Source organism: Lactuca virosa, chromosome 3 (genome assembly GCF_052849685.1).
Source record: "Lactuca virosa cultivar CGN04683 chromosome 3, Lactuca_virosa_CGN04683_v6, whole genome shotgun sequence".
Classification (NCBI taxonomy): domain Eukaryota; kingdom Viridiplantae; phylum Streptophyta; class Magnoliopsida; order Asterales; family Asteraceae; genus Lactuca; species Lactuca virosa.
Window position 1 is genome coordinate 22,390,151 of NC_136428.1, and position 18,220 is coordinate 22,408,370.

At 37.1% G+C, this 18,220-nt stretch overlaps 1 protein-coding gene across 1 annotated transcript; it reads right to left on the bottom strand.

Annotated features, from left to right (window-relative positions):
• Positions 1 to 11,190: 11,190 nt before the first annotated feature.
• Positions 11,191 to 12,433, bottom strand: LOC145165336 (Integrase-type DNA-binding superfamily protein). Its single transcript, XM_079084054.1, has one exon. The coding sequence runs from the start codon at positions 12,205 to 12,207 to the stop codon at positions 11,323 to 11,325; it is 885 nt and encodes a 294-aa protein (XP_078940180.1). The 5' UTR covers positions 12,208 to 12,433; the 3' UTR covers positions 11,191 to 11,322.
• Positions 12,434 to 18,220: the final 5,787 nt, after the last annotated feature.

The window sequence follows — 18,220 nt, forward strand, 5'->3', positions numbered from 1 at the left end:
CACTTTGATCACCAAATTAATACTAGATTAATACTTGATCAATACTAATTAAATAATACTATTATTAATATATTAGAACTTATAATATATTAATAATCATAAGTGCCTTATTCTCTCATTTAGTCTATCCAAGTATTGCAATGCCATGCAACCCAAATGGACCATGCCGGGTCGGGTCAAGTACATACCAAATAAAGTTATGGACTAAGACACTATATCCAACAGTCTCCCACTTGGATAAGTCTAATAACTATATTTGCAAATATGACTTCAAAATCCGACTAGCAATCGTAGCTCTTTCAAAGTCTCTCGGAACTGAGATGATGATGATACGCCATTTAAGATAAGTGATCATATAATCCTCTGTTCTCATGATATCAGCCGGACAAACACATGGAACATGGTCTTACTTATTGTCCAGCATTTGTTTCTCGATCTCTGATTTGTTTCGACATAGAACTAAATTGAACACATCAATTAGGTTCTGACCGGGCCCGGTACATAAGTCAAAACCAAATCATCGAGGGGCCCAGATATCGCTTCTATTTCTAGAAGGAACAGATAAACTTCGACTGATATGCTTGTACTAACTACTTGTTGAATTATTCACAAAGGCACGTTTTATAACATCGAGTTACCAATGCGTTTTCGTACAATCAATGAATAACCAACTCATAGTCAACAACTCATATCTCTAGGTTTGAAGATTTATATGATATTACCGTCTCACGATCACTCGAGATAAATTCCATGAAGTGATGCAAGTGAGCGTGGGTTGGATCCAATACTCAGCCCTTATGAGTACTCATGAATGTTGTAGCAACCATTGCATTGTCCAAAGCACTTTTAGACAAATCATACAAGCCAAATTCATGACAGTCTTAAATCAATACTTACTTCCAAAGTTTGACTGACTGTGGATGGTTTGAATAATTACATAATTATTCTGGAAGTAAAAACATGCAAAATTGAAACATAGTAAACAATCAACACAAGATAGTAACAACTTACTCATAAATAAATAACAACTTTTATTTATCATCAAATGTCAATTACATTTTACAAGTTTCAGGAATCTAATTATTGAAACTAATATCATCCCTCAGCCCAATGCGCCTCGCATGCTGTAAATGCTTAACCCTGCTCAGTCCCTTCGTGAGGGGATCTGCCGGGTTCTCATTTGATGATACCCTCTTAGCCACGAGGAGTCCTTCTTCTATTCGATGTTTGATGAAATGGTATTTTCTGTCAATGTGCCTAGATCTCCCGTGATCTCTCGGTTCCTTAGCTAAAGCAACCGCACTTTCGCTGTCACAGAAAATTTCCATTGGCTCCTTTATGGCTGGTACAACTCCAAGGTCTCCGATGAAGTTCTTTAGCCATATCGCCTCCTTAGCCGCTTCACTTGCTGCTATGTACTCTGATTCACAAGTAGAATCAGCTACTGTCTCCTGCTTGGAACTTTTCCAAGTAATTGCCCCTCCATTTAGGATAAAGACCCAGCCTGACTGAGAGCGGAAATTATCCCTATCAGTCTGGAAGCTAGCATCGCTATACCCTTCCACTCTCAAGTCATCACTGCCTCCGAGGGTAAGGACCCAATCCTTAGTCCTCCGCAGATACTTGAGAATGTTCTTTACCGCTGTCCAGTGTGCCTTGCCAGGGTTCCCTTGATATCTACTGACCATGCTCAAAGCAAAGGCCACATCAGGGCGAGTACAAGTCATAGCATACATGATCGAGCCCACAGCGGAAGCATATGGTATATGACTCATTTCAGCTATCTCAGCCTCTGTACTCGGACTCTGAGTTTTACTCAGCTTGGCATTACTCTGGATTGGTAATCCTCCTTTCTTGGAATCTTGCATACTGAACCTCTTCAGTACCTTATCCACATAAGTACTTTGACTAAGTCCAATTAGTCTCTTACTCCTATCTCTCAATATCCTTATCCCTAGGATATATGCAGCTTCCCCAAGGTCCTTCATAGCGAAACACTTCCCAAGCCAGGACTTAACCTCCTGCAAGGTTGGGACGTCGTTTCCTATGAGAAGTATGTCATCCACATACAACACCAAGAAGCTAACTATGCTCCCACTAGCCCTGACATACACACAAGACTCATCCTCACTCCTAGAAAAGCCAAACTCTTTGACTTTCTCATCAAAGCAAAGATTCCATCTGCGAGATGCTTGTTTCAATCCATAAATGGATTTATCAAGCTTACACACTCTATTAGGGTATCTTATATCGACAAAACCCTCTGGTTGAGCCATGTAAACATCCTCAGCCAACTTTCCATTGAGGAAAGCAGTTTTGACATCCATTTGCCATATTTCATAATCATGAAATGCAGCTATGGCTAACAATACTCTAATAGAATTAATCTTCGCTACTGGTGAGAAGGTCTCATCATAGTCAACTCCCGGAGTTTGAGTAAAGCCCTTCGCAACCAGTCGCGCTTTGTAAGTATGTACCTTCCCATCCATGTCGGTCTTCTTCTTGAAGATCCATTTGCACCCAATTGTCTTACGACCTGGTACATTGTCAACCAAGTTCCAAACTTGATTGTCATACATGGACTGAATCTCGCTGTCCATAGCCTCCTTCTATTTAGCAGACTCAAGGCCTGCCATGGCTTCCCTGTAATTATTAGGTTCATCCAAATCTATTAGTGTACTGTCACTAATAAATGTATCACCTTCAGTGGTGATGTGATAACCATAATAAAAATCAGGTGTGTTCCTCACCCTAGTGGAACGTCTTGGAGGTACAGACTCATCTATCGGATCAACAGGAGTTTCCTCCTCAGGTTGGTCGATAGCATTTGAGGTTCCTTCACCACTTGACTCTTGAAGCTCTTCAAGGTCAATTTGCCTCCCACTGTCCCCTTGGCTTATGAATTCTCTCTCACGAAAGACTCCTCTTCTTGCTACAAAGACCACATTATCACTGGGTCTGTAGAAGAGGTAACCAAAGGATCTCTGTGGGTAGCCGATGAAAATACACCTCTCACTTCGAGGTTCAAGCTTGTCATGAGTCTCACGCCTCACGAAAGCTTCACAACCCCAAATCTTGATGTGGTCCAAATTGGGAACTTTCCCAGTCCACATCTCGTGAGGTGTTTTGGCAACCTTTTTAGTAGGGACTAGATTAAGGATATGGGCGGCAGTCTCTAAGGCATACCCCCAGAAAGAGATTGGTAACGAAGCTCGACTCATCATGGAACGAACCATATCCAACAAGGTTCGATTGCGCCTCTCAGCTACACCATTCAACTGTGGTGTTCTGGGAGGTGTCAATTGTGAGACAATCCCACATTCCTTAAGATAGTCAAGGAACTCAATGCTAAGATACTCTCCTCCTCGATCGGATCGGAGCATCTTGATGTTCCTGCCCAATTGATTCTCAACTTCCTGCTTAAACTCTTTGAACTTTTCAAAGGTTTCTGACTTATGCTTGATCAAGTAAATATATCCATATCTACTGTAATCATCAGTAAAAGTCACATAATAGCGATTAGCATCCCTTGTAGCAACTCTGAAGAGCCCATACACATCCGTGTGTACAAGGTCCAACAAACCTTCACCCCTATCACAAGTACCTGTGAAGGGTGACTTTGTCATTTTTCCAAGTAAACGAGACTCGCAACTATCATCTGACTTGAGGTCAAATGATTCCAAGACTCCAGCCTTTTGGAGTTGGCCTATGCGCTTCTTGTTAACATGTCCAAGACGACAATGCCACAAGGATGCTTTATCCAAGCTATCTGAAGAATCAATATACAACACATTATTTCCTAGATTGTCTACAACATTCACGGCTTCATATACACCATCACAAGGTAATGATTTAAAGTAAAATACATCATTGTAATAAACATTAATAGCACCATTTTTATTATCAAATGAAAATGTAAAACCTTGTTTGTACAAGCCATGAAAGGAAATAATATTTCTCGCCATTTCGGGCGAGTAACAACACTTATTCAAATCTAACATTAACCCATTATTAAGCAACAAAGAATAAACTCCTATCTTGGTAACAGGTGATGCTTTCCTGTTGCCCATGACTAAGTTTATCTTCCCGTGCTCCACTTGCTCACTTCTTCTTAGTGCCTGCAAATCAGTACAAATGTGAATACCACACCCTGTATCAAGCACCCAAGAATTAGCATTAGATGAGTTGTTAGACAATATTGTGTAAATACCTGCATGGGTGGGTTTAACCTTCCCATCCTTTAGATCTTGCAGATATTTGGGGCAGCTTCGCTTGAAGTGTCCCTTATCCTGGCAATAGAAGCACTGTGCTTCCTTTGGGTTTGAAGAAGGAGTAATGGGACCTTTCTTTGTCCCACTTGAAGAGGAACCATCAAGAGTCTTACCCTTGGTACCCTTCGAAGGGCTTTTCCTCTTCTTACCTTTTCCCTGCCCAATAGCCAGAACAGGGGCTGTTGAAGGAGTAGAAGTAGCAACCGCTTTACCCTTAAGGCCATTTTCAGCTGTCCTTAAGAGTCCTTGAAGTTTGCTAAGTGTGACTTCCTCCTTGTTCATATGATAAGTCATACGAAACTGATCATAACTTGGAGGTAAGGAATGGAGAATGATGTCAATCGCCATTTCCTCAGGAAAGTCAACATTTAGCTTCAGCAACCGGTCAACGAACCTTTGCATCTTCTGCAAGTGACCGGTGATGGGTTCACCATCCTTCATCCTTGCGGTTATCATGGAGGAGATGATTTCATACCTCTCCTGACGCGCGCTCTGATGGTACCTTTCCATCAGATCCAGGTGCATCTCATAGGGGTAGAAATCTTCATAGGATTTTTGAAGTTCAGGAGTCATGGTGGCCATCATGATGCATGCTACTTTAGTAGCATCCTATTCATGTGCAACAAACTCCGCAAACTCTTCAGGAGTAGCAGTGGCTTCATTCACAACCTTAAGCTCCTTATCGAGGACATATTCTTTGTCCTCATAGCGGGTAATCATTCTGATGTTTCTGATCCACTCATTGAAATTGGATCCATCAAAGATGACCTTACCACACAAGTTCATAAGGGAAAAGGAGCCTGTTGGGTTTGAGCCAGAAGCATTGATGGAAGACATCTGAAAGGAAAGAAGGACAAGTTTCCTTAGATTAGGAATCCTTAATAATTCACCCAAATGAAATATTAAGGCTAGGATCCAACAAACTATTTATAGTTGGAAGAGGGAGGCCGTAATCCATACTATAAAATATTTGAAGGTAGGTAAATGACGATTTACCAATTTCCACCATAAGAACGAAATATTTTATTATTAGGTTTTATTGGTTTTGAAACTCCTAGATCTTTTGAGATACATTGAACTTTTCAATGGCATGTTTGAATCTCGATTGTGCCCTCTCAAGTTTGTGACTGGGATGCCGAGGATCACAAACAAGGTGTGAATAACCATACAAATTGACTTGGTACCCTTAACAATATTACCTAATCGATGTGCCGGTTAACCACACACGCTCCACCGATCTATAATAAGGTCAAGTTACCCTTTGCCACTCTTACTAGTCCATGTTAGTGTGCCGGTTAACCACACACGCTCCACTAACGACTTGGTAAGGTACAAAGTGTAATTTTATGGGCTAGCACCAATTTCACATTTTTCTAAAGTAACTAAGATTGGAAATTTATAATGTATAGTTACTTTATAATTCATTATACTTTTAACGAGTATTTAAAGTCGTATCCTACCCGTTCGGCTAACGACCCTCCACCGATCAAGGAAGCGGTGGGTGAGAGTGGACACCCATTAAGTCACCATTTTATAGGCAACAACCTTATACCCCCTTATAGACCGGCTTCGTGAATGAGGCCTACTAACGGTAAGAATGACATATTCTTATACATATCTATATAATAAAATTATAATAATAGTATAAGTGTTGATTTTTAAATTTTTTAAAAATCTAAGGTTTAATTTGGAATTAAAGTATTAGAGTGTAAGACTTTTCAAATTCCAAAACTTGAGGGCAAGATTTGAAACTATTCCAAGTCTCTTCAATTTGTAACTTATGAGTTTTAATGGTTCATAAAAATGAAGACTCTTCATTTTATGAAACCTCTTTAGTTCTTTAATCATAATTAAAAGAAGTGACTTTTGGTTATCCATAACTTGAGAACAAGTTATGGACACCATCATAGCCATTAAGATCATGAATTAAACACACATGGTGGTTACACATAATTCCTATGATCTTCTAAAAACTCATAAGAACACAAATTCATGTCAAGCAATTTCAAGAAATCATATAAACATATATAATACTTGAAAATTGATAAAAGTCATGTAAAATGGGTTAACATAATCATTATCATTTTGAAAAACAGATTTTACAAGTCCAAAACAGATTGGGATAATGATCTTAATCCATTTCCAGCAACAAAACTCGAAAAAACTGCCCAGCACGCTCCTACTCGCCGAGTGCACTATTCTACTCGTCGAGTAGGATGAATTTGTTCATGGACTCGGCGAGTCCTCCCCATGGACTCGGCGAGTCCAGTCGTCAGAATGCAGAATTTTCGATTTTTAAGCAGTTTTGCATCAAGTATGCAGAAAACAATCCTAGGCTCTGATACCACTGATGGGTTTTGAGCATTCTAACACTTCCTAAGTGTACATGCAACCCTAATAATCTTGAATCTATGTTTTCTCTATATACATGCAAATTTATTTTACAAGGTTATTTCCTAACTAGCATGGCATGGGGATTACATAAAACATAAAAACTAGTAGAAATACATACCTTGTTGTTGCTTCGATTCCTTCAAGACTTTGTGAGCCTAGCACCCCAAATGTTGTGCCTCAAATGCTTCACACAACACCACAAGACTTGGAATAACTTGAGAGAATACTTCTAGCACTCAAAATTGGTTATGCCCTCTCTAGTAACACTATGTCCACTAGGTCCACTTTTTGCTAGCCATAGGGTTCCTTTTATAGTGTTGTCACAATTAGGGTTTACACATGAATGCCCTTAATTGTCATGACTCTTGATTTCCCATGACCCATGGATTTGTAACTCCCATGGACTATCCATGGAGCTCCATATGGTTACATCCATAACCCATAAACCATGGATCATTAATCCACCATAAAAGAATTGACGATTGTCATAATCAACCCTATATATTTAATTAGTCTCACTTTGATCACCAAATTAATACTAGATTAATACTTGATCAATACTAATTAAATAATACTATTATTAATATATTAGAACTTATAATATATTAATAATCATAAGTGCCTTATTCTCTCATTTAGTCTATCTAAGTATTGCAATGCCATGCAACCCAAATGGACCATGCCGGGTCGGGTCAAGTACATACCAAATAAAGTTATGGACTTAGACACTATATCCAACAAGGGTATGGTTTCTGAAGTTTGGACTCATGGGTTCTCGTTTCATAAAAGTATATTAATGGAGTTGATTTGTGGTTGTAGTTTTCAGAGTTCCAGGTATGAGTGGTTCTCTCTGGACGCTGGGTCTTATATTTCTGGTTGTAGATGAGCATTTTCAAGTTATTGCGTTGTTTGTTGACAATTGTGGATTTCCGAGTGGTTTCTCAACTTTCCTTTATATGAAGCGTTGACTTTGAAGTGGTTAAAGGGATTTATGGAATATATTTGCGTTGTTTGTGTGTTTCTATACAACGGATTTTTAGCAGAGACTCATGTTGAGGGTCGCTTCATTATCAAGTGGAGGGTTTAACGACAATGAATAGTCAGTAATGATTATTCTTCAAGGTTAAAGATAGTGGGTCAAGGATTCATTATTAGTCAGGGTATGTAGCTCTTCTAAGACTGGGTTTCGATTGTTGTATGGGAATGCAGTCGCTTGTAGGAGAAGAATTCACGGTTCAGATTGGGTTCGTTGAAGAATTGTCCAAATTGTCGGGTATGTCTGAAGAATAGTAAGGAGTGACTTCGAGGACAAAGTTTGATTTAAGTGGGGGAGAATTGTAACATCCAGATTCTTAGAGGTACTTTAATTTAAAGTATTTATATATTTTGGATTTTGGGCAGCACCATGTCATGGTGGAGTCTCACCACGACGTGGCAATAACTTATGGGCCGTGGAGATTTAATGAACCACCACGCCATGGAGATAGGGGCCATGACGTGGTAGCCGCCGTTGGAGAAAACCCTAAAGTTTAAGGGTTTGAGCTCTATTCAAACAACCTTAACCTCTTGTAGCCTCCCTCCCACCAGCCTCCACCCCTCATTATCGTCCCTTGCAAACCCTAGACCTCTTGTGTGAGTTTTTAGCCTAAAGTGTGTGTTTTGGTGCTTGCGAAGAAAGAATGTGGTGGTAGATAATCTTGGGAGTCCAAAGCAACGTAGATCTAAAATTTTTTCTTCCTCAAACATCTCCAAGAGGTATAAAGCCTTCATCTTGATGAGTAAATTGATATATCTCTATATTTTGTCCACCCTTCTCTATGCCTTCTTGTTTTGGATGGTTTGATCTCATAAAGCTTGTAACTTTTTGAATCTACAAGCCTTTAGGAGTATTTGGTGCTTTGGATCTAGTCTAGGATTGAGTTTTGATACCATGCATGAATCTTGGCCTATTTCCCCTATTTTGACCTAATAAGAATTCAATACATGCATTGGACATGCATGTCTGAAAAGCATAGATTTTCATAATGATAATGGTGTTAGAAATTCTTCTGGAGTTGTTGGACAAATGACCTTATAGATTAAGTGCTTATTGCTTAAGCCATGTGGTGTTTTGGACCAAAAAGTTGAGATATATGCATCTTGGAGGGTTCTAAAGGATAAAGTTGGAAACTTTATCCATCTAGACCCTAAAATGGACCAGACATGAGTTGGAGAATCCTTGGACTCGAAGATAACAACTTAATTCGTTAAGTTGTTGAATACCCAGTGGCCACGTCGTGGCGGCTAGGCTGGTCACGACTATTTTGTCGTATCGACACCACGACATGGTTAAGGATGACCATGACGTGGCGATTGGTCTGTTGACTTTGACTTTGACCGTTAACTTTGACCAAGTTTGACATAGGGGCGGTTTGGGTATTTTGAGTTGGATTTGAGAACTGGTCACTATTTGTTGGATTGGTGACCGATAGAGATGATATTCGAAATTGTGTCCTGTTCAACGATCATTTCAGACTAAGAAGTGAGTTTTTCTCACTGTACTTGTTGATCGAAGGCACCAATGTCGGCCCACTAGATGATGTATCTTGGTATAGAGGATATTAATATGTTATAGTGGTCTGTTAGATCGGTATCATGGTAAATAGGATGTAGTATGTGGTAGTGATCTGTAGATCTGCATGTTTGTCTGATGACTGGTTATATGTTTATCTGTTTGCTGGATATATGTTATATGTTATGTATATGTCGATATAGTATGGTTGGGTTGAGGTAGTACTGCTTTGTGCTATAGCTAACAAACCCGAGAGCAAGCCATACATAAGATGTGGGCTTGAAGGGCAAGCCAGACTTATGATGTGGGCTCGAGAGCAAGCCAAATATGAGCTGTGGGCCTGAAGGGCAAGCCAAACTCATACTGTGGGCTCAGGGGTAATCCAGTCTGTTAGCTGTGGACCCAATATATGTTGTTATATGTTGTGTGTTGGTACTTTGGGGGAACTCACTAAGCTTTGGCTTACAGTTTTCGTTTTGTTGTTTCAGGTACTTCAGATGACCGTAGCACGGCGAAGGCGTGATCGTGCACATCCTTGGGTTTTTATGTTGTTTGGATTTTGGGATACTCTGATTACTAAAATACATTTTTAAAACAATGATTTTGTAAACATTTATGGTTATAGGTTGCTTTTGAAAAATTTAAATTTGTTGTGATTTTCGGGATGTTAAATTTATCGTGTGTTGTTTTGTATTTATTAATTTTTGTTAGATGTACCATATTACTCAAACCAAACACAAATATTGAAATCATGACACAACATTAGACATAGCAAATAAATACAAAGAATTAGACATTTTTATTCATGTGGCTACTACACAATGAATGAATGAACATTTTATATATATTCAAAGAATCATAAATTCTTGAACACCCATACAGTTTATTATTGATTATTATCACTTTTAACAATAGAAATACGTCATATAATTTTCTCATATAACACATTTTGTTATTGTTAGCGATCATGTATTACTTATTTTATATCATATAAGCATTTCGAAATATGGGTTTACATTAGGCACTCTCTTTTACTAGAGGTGCTAAACTGGGGATTGATCGGTCCTTTTAGCATGTTATAACTGGCCCAATCCCAACTTTTACAAATTACAAGTAACCCAACTCTCAACGGGCTGAAGGCCCACTTATTCGCGCCAATATCATCCATCCTAATAAAATCTGTAACCTCTCCCTGCTTGGATTCGGTGCATTTCCGGCGATGGGTTTCCGACGAAAAGTCTCAGGTTTCGCCGTTTCACCATATTTGGCTCCGTTACCTGGATAGTCATCACCAACAACGTTCTTCGCTGTATTCAACGACGTCAATTTCAGTTTTCATGTTCACGTTCAGTTTGGCTTCGGACCATGTTTGAGTTCGAGGCTATTTCAGTTGCAGAAAGTAAACGAATGGTTTATCATTGATTGATGATCCCGATCTCCAACTGTAAAAAAATGCGGATCCTGGTGGACTGAATTGGCCGATGACATCCGTATGCATTCATATACTGTATAATCTTGTTTCTGGGTCGTAAGGTTAGTGGTTATATGCACATCAAATTAACGTCATATGAGTATGATAATCGATCGTATTGTCTTTTTAGGGGTGTTTGGAAATTGATATTTGTGAAGCATCATAATCAGATAATCATCCATTAACAGTTCGTAGTTCTTACAATCAACTATTTTAGGGAAAATTTGTATTGATATGCATATTCAGAAAGCGAAATCTTTTATCTTTCCAACGATGAACAGCTGGAAATCTGTTGGCATGGGCACACTTGTAAAGATCCAAATCATTTTTGTTTGTGGATATTAGACATTCCCATACCACACCAGGACCACAGTGTCGTCATCATATTCATATGTAAGTAATTTTCTACATTTCCAAGACTATAAGGGCTAACTCAAGTCAAGATATGTGGCTGGGAATTCCCCCAATATATTACACTTTTTACCTTTTACTGAAAAAACAAATACGTAGTAATAATATTAGCTCATCATCATCATCAAGTCTGCATTTTACATGGGGACACAGTAACATCCAAAATTAGTGCATCTTTTAAATAACAATTGGCATGATTTTTGGCCTAAACTAGTCAGATCTTCTCAATTTGCTAAAACTTCCCAAATCAACTCTGGATCATAAGAAGGCAAGCGAGCAAGAGAGCATCCTTCAAACTCCGACTCACCACCACCTACTGCCACCACCTTTGACTCGCCGGACCCTGAACACTGTGAACTCTCTCCCTTCCAAAACCCATCTTCAGACATACTTGTTGACGACATTAATTCATCCCCAACACAAGAAATCGAAGAAGAATATTCTATTTTCATAATTTTTTCTCTTTCTCTTTCATCATCCTCACTCTCGCTCTTCTTCTTGTTCTTGTTCTTCTTCCTGTTGGCTTTCTCTCTCCTCAATTTCTGACAAATGGCCTGAATCTTGGCATCAACCGCACTTTTAAGCGCATTTAACCTCTGCCCATCTCCGATTAACCCTAATTGACTCGGATCCTGGACATTTGGGAAATTCAATCGCGCATATTCACCTCGTAGCTTATATGCCGCCCGATCATAAGCATACGCCGCTGTTTCAGCGGTCTCGTAGGTCCCCAACCAGATTCGCATTCTGTTTTGAGGTAGTCTGATCTCCGCCACCCATTTACCCCAATGCCTCTGCCTCACTCCTCTATAAAGCTTCTTTTTGTACGGATTGATGGAATAATCTAAACACCGTGGGTACCCGATTGGGGTCGTTGTAGATAAATTCGACAGACTTTTTTTCCCGAAATTTTGCTCGGAGAATTTCTGGAGCAAATCTCTCTGTTTCAGGTAAACTGAGGACCCTAGTGGTCGATGAATTGAGTTCGAAGGTACAGATGATGAACAGTGAGTGAAGATTGAATCTAGGGTGTTGCTACCATTTCCACCGCTTAAAATTAGACTAGAAAGAGATGACCCGATGTCATTATATTGACTATTTTGTTGCATGATGTGCAATTGATGTTACAGAGGAATAATCAAGAACAGAGTGAAAAAACAAAGGAAACAGGAGAATTGCTGGCTTCGATTCTCGATGGATTTACTAGTTTTAGATGTGAATCTAGCAAAAGGGTTCTTGGAATCGATTTTCCTGCCAGAATAAGAAGAAGAATACTGGGAGCTTTTGACTCTTGTGAGAAGATGGAACGAAGGAAAAAGTCCAAGTTTGAAATCTCAAATCTCTGCTCATTTCGTTTCCTGTTGGTGTATTTATAGCTGCAAATGTTAAATATTATCCACGGTCCTTTTAGGGGAAATGACCATCTCACCCTTGGTATATATTATTGCCATTCAAAACCCAAGAGGGTATTAGTGTCTATATAATAAAACCCTTATGAAATAGAAATACTGGATTTTTCATAACAAAAAGCCTATTTTTGTAAGACAATACAAAAATAATATTACATTTGTAGTTTTACAAGGCCAAAAGATTTCGATGGTGTCTATACGTAATACAATAAACTCATTACATAAGCCCTGTATAATCTATATATATATATTTTTTTTATCATTTGTCTCTAACATATCATGCAAATATCTTCTGAAATAGTTATGAGTTTGAGTCCTTGAAAAAAAAAGTTCATAACTTTACGAAATATGATGATCTCAAGGTCAAAAAGTGATCTTTTGGTTTTACATTGAGTCTGAAATGGGCACCTTTTTAGTTGTGCAAAAAAGTTAACCTTTTGTCCCTTGTTAAATGTTAACTACTAATATTAAAAGGTCAATCAATCCGAAGAGTGCCACGCGTGTTTGTGGTCTCCATTTTGCTTTTATCATAGGGTGGTATGGGTCTTGTTCAGGAGAAATTTGCTTCCACTCCTTTTTTCATCCATCTTTTTATTTTTTTATATATATAAAGCTGACGATATTAAATGTAAAGAATTTGAAATTAGGGCTTAGATCAACGTACAAGTCTAAATGCTTGAGGTACAATTTAGCCCTGCATCATTTATAGATGATGATTCAGTCCTTTTGATGCAACGCGTACGTCGATTTAAACTTTTGATATGTGTTGTCGATTATCTTGTACGTCACATACGTTGGGTATATTTTTGAAGAAATTATATAAAATTATATAAAATAAGCAGATAATGATGGACATAATGATTTCGACAGAACACATGGTAGTGGAGCTAAGTTTCAAAAGCTAAACCAAACCTTAAAGCATGGTATTGTTTAGCAAGTCATGTATTTTCAACACCCATGTTCATGTTCATGTTCATGGTTGCTATTAACCAATCATACCTTCAACTTTCACACAAATGTTGAAACATGAGATATTAAGAAGTTTGAAAATCAAACTTCTAAAGTCTTATTACTTTGATAGGTTTCCAAGAGGTATAAAAAGTTTGGCTTTTGTGACAAAACCTCGATGTGACAAAAAGATTAGATGATTCAATTCAAGTGCAATTGTTTTAAAGTTGTGTTGTTCATGTGGTTGTAAATTGAACACGTTCTTATGAGTTGTTACTATATCTTTAAAAGGAATTTGTTTTTGTGCTTCTTTTAAATTTTAACCATTTATACAATGGTTTTTTCATGTGTTTAGCAATGTTTTTTTTATGTACCAAAAGGTTTTGTAGCCTAGCAGTATTAAGGGTATTGAAAATGTGTCTTTCCTTTAAGTAGCTGAAGGTTTAAGTCTCGTAATGACAAAAGTTTTAGCATTAAGAGTATACTTAGTTGGTGTATGTATTTGCTACTTTAAATAAAAAATGTTAAATTTTTGCAAGGACATTTTAAATAAATTAGATAAATAAGATTGAAATATATAAGATACGAATAAATGAAATTAATAGAAGATGAAGATAAGCTACATTAAATTCAGAAAGTAGAGTGGGACATAGGGATAGGGATGGGGTTTGGGTTGAGGTGGTCCATCTTCCATGTGAAATTCAAAAGTCAAACTATCCAACTTTTCCCTTTACACCTTTTTCCTTCCCATGCTTTCGTTTTCTTTTGCATGTGTATCTCTTATTTAATTTTATATAATTTTAAGAGTAAATTATAGAAATGGACCTTATAGTTTAATTAGAGGTGTAGGTTTAGTCCCATTTTTTTAAAAAACTAACAGGTTATGTTTATGTGGTTTTCAAACTTGTATCAATGGTTTTTCAAGCTAGCTTCTTAAGAAGTCAAGCAGTTTTTACATCTTACACCAATGGTTCTCCATGATAACTCGATACAAAAATCAAGCATTAAGTATGAGGGGAAAATGACCAATATACCAATCATTTATTATTTTTATGTTATTTTCTATTTCATAAACTATAAGGACCAACTATGTAATTAGGAAACATGTACTCCCTCCGTCCCAAAATTATAGTCCATTTTCTTTTTTGGTTTGTCCCAAAATAATAGTTCACTTCTAAAAATAAATAACATTTTTACCAAAATACCCCTCATTATTATTTAACAAATTAAGCATTTAATGGAACATTAAATGCAAGGTAAGGACAAAACTATCATTTTATTGTATAAAATTAGTGGTAATTAATGTTTTCTTAATTTGTGTGTTTTTTGTCTGTGGACAATAATTTTGGGACGAAAGGAGTAATTAATACGATGAAATAAAAAAGTAATCAATTAAATAATCAAAGATAAAAATTAATTTAAAGGTCAATGGAGTCAAATGAAAGTAAATTAGTTAAAGGGACCATAATTGTCAATTTTTGAAAGATGGGGTTTTGACCAATAGCTGACTTATTGAATAAAAGTAGGACTAGAATGTTATGATATGGATAAGGTAGGGTTTATTTTGGAAACTTATGAAGCTGTTAATTATTTCTATGTTAAATGGTGATTAAAGTGGAAACTTTTGTAGTAGAGGGACTATTCTTATAAATTCATAAGCTTGAGCTGTAGAAGAGGGTCTTTTTTTTCCTTTATCATTTCAAACATTCTTATCCATTTATTGAGCTTATGGGTAATAATTTTCATGTCCAATGGAGATTTGAAGCTTGTTGGTTAAAGTATTGAAGATATAACCATTATTCCTCATCATCTCATAGCCTTAGAAGTATAATCCCTTATTTATAACTCTTTATCTTCAAGTATAGTGTTTGTGTTAAAATCAAATCTGGATTTCATATTCTTCTAATTAAATAAATGAAGTTTTGTAGTTCTGATCTCATATCTAGATCATCACTTCATACCATCAAATATCTTTATTGTTGTTTAATTGTAGTTTGATGGTGAATTTTGGGTGTTTCTAACCATGGTTTTCATAAACTCAAATGTGATGGTTCATTTATTATCTATAATGAGTTTTGATTTTTGTATCATACTCTTGAACATCAATGTATCACTATTCTACCTACGGAATAGTTAATTCCATCTTCAATGATATAATATATGGATTTTGGAACCCTAATTTGATGTTGGACTTGTACTTAAGCTTAAAGGAGTTTTACTTTGGTTGTTAGATGAACTTTTAATTTAAATTTAGGTTTTAGAAGGAGTTATAGGATAATTATTCATTTGTTATGGATCCATATGATGATTCCTTGGTTTCATGGATGTTATGTGCGTAATTGGTGATTCTGAAAGAACCCCTTTCTAAACTTTCATACTAGACAATAAAGTTATTCCAAAACATGCTATGTTTTAATATTTTACATAACTACCCAGGATATTGTAAATTTATACAAACATGATCCCTAAATACACGCATATTTATAAAACATTATCTTACATTGATAAAGTGATTACAAAAGATTGGATACAAACCGACTATGTTTTAATATTTTACATAACTACCCAGGATATTGTAAATTTATACAAACATGATCCCTAAATACAAAAGTAATATTACAACTATTCTAAACCTTTCAACAGTATATGACTACACTGGTTACTTATCTCCTGCAAAATTTGTTAAACATTGAGAGGGTAAGCGGTGACGCTTAGTGAGTTCAATAATAGATACAATATAACGTTATGCCATATATATACTTCAATATGACAGAGGCAAAGAGTATCAAGGAACAACAAAGGCATAATGCTAAAAGCTTTCCATATCAATCAATGAGACATAACAATTTCCATACTTGATATAAAATCAATAAAGTTTCAGCACAAATGGCACAGAAAATACTCAAGAATATTATTTTGCTAGAATATTTAGGCTTTCAGCCTTATCTTAGCATACTACCGAAGCCAAAGTGATGCCTATGTCATACACTTCATGGTCAACGGTTCATACCAATACCCAAGTGATGCCTATGTCATACACTTCAAGTCAGAGGTACAACCTTGCTATAAAAATAGCGGAAACAACAACTCGAGATGATAACATGGAAAAGCACATAACACATATAACACATAACATACAATTGTTCCTATGTATTAAACTCACCTTAAAACAACCGGGGGTCAAAATAATAATTTGGGCAGCACTTCGGCTCTAAATATGACTTTCGTCGTTGAAAACCGGGCCCTGCAATGGTAGAGCTTTGAAACCGAAAAGATAAATTTTTCGGGCTTCTCGGGAATCTCGGGGCGTGTTTCGGGCATTGGAATTAATCCCGGGGCTTCGGGGGAAGTCAAAATATTAAAAATATGGAATAATGGGTGAGAAATGGCAAAATTCTCAAAATACCCGGCTAATCTCGCAAGGCCACTATTTATAGGGGAGGAGATCCGGAGCTTCGGATCCGAGGCTAGGAGGATCAGCAGCTGCGAAAGGCCACGCGGCAGCCGGAGCTCGGTTCGGAGGCCAGAAGTCGCGCATGCGAGGCGGCCAGGTGCGAGGCTCGGAAGGATGACACGGGACGAGCTTGCGAGCCACCAGCTCCTCAGACGCGTCATCGACTTCGGACAGATGGAAGCCTCTTAGTGGACCGGACTTCGGTCCAATGGGGAAAGGGGTGACGACTTCGGACCAATCAGAGGGTGCCACGCGAGGCTGCGGTCCAATCAGAAGATGCCACGTGGATCAACACTATTCATGCGAAAATTAAATGAAAATGTGCCCAATCTTGTAAAATCCATAACTTTCTCATATGGGCTCTGTTTTTGACGTTCTTTATATGCATGCGTAGAGAAAATTATGCTCTACAAATTTCGTTTAGACTTCGTCGGAAAATTTTGACTTTATTTTTATATTATTATTTTTAACAGACCGGGACTGGTAAATCCGTTAAAAATTCATAACTTCTTCATCCGACGTCCGTTTTCGTCACACTTTTTACCGTTGTACTACTAATGGCGAGACCTTCGATTCTTGTTTAGGTTGTGTCGGCTAAAAATCAATCGATCTAAAATTCGAGTTTTTAGCTGTCTACTGCTAAGCTGAAACTTGTAAAAATCATAACTTCCTCATACGAAGTCAGATTTTGGCGTTCTTTTTATCAAAATTCTCGGTTTAACGAATACTACGACTTTCATTTAGATCACTAAGGCTAAAAAGTAGTTTATCAAAAATTCACTTTTTACGTCATTCGGCACCGTGTCGGTTTTATCACGGATCTTCGATTGGTCATAACTTCTTCGTTATAACTCGGATTTCGACGAGGTTTTTGCCTACGTGTTTCTAACGAGATTATCTACAACTTTCAATAATAAAATTTTACTTATTTCAAATTTTATATTTTCGCTAAATTTCACTATTTGGCATTTGATTGGAATCTCATAAGACTTCCAATACTTTATGAGTGATTCTAAACATAGTTTTACTTCATTTCTAGTAAAAACTATCTGTTAGAACTCAACACTCAATTTCACATAATATTTCATAATATTTTTAACTTTTTGGATTACATAACACGATTTGAAAACGTGTATGTCACAGATTCCAATGGTGATTCACCATTGGAATGAAGTTAAAAAGTTTATAAATCAATGTTAACTTCAAAAATTATTTTTGTCAAGCACTCGAGAAGAGTTATTGATTTCAAATATACTTTTATTTGAAGGTTATAAAAGCGATTGGAAGATCTATTTAAGCTTATAAATGTAG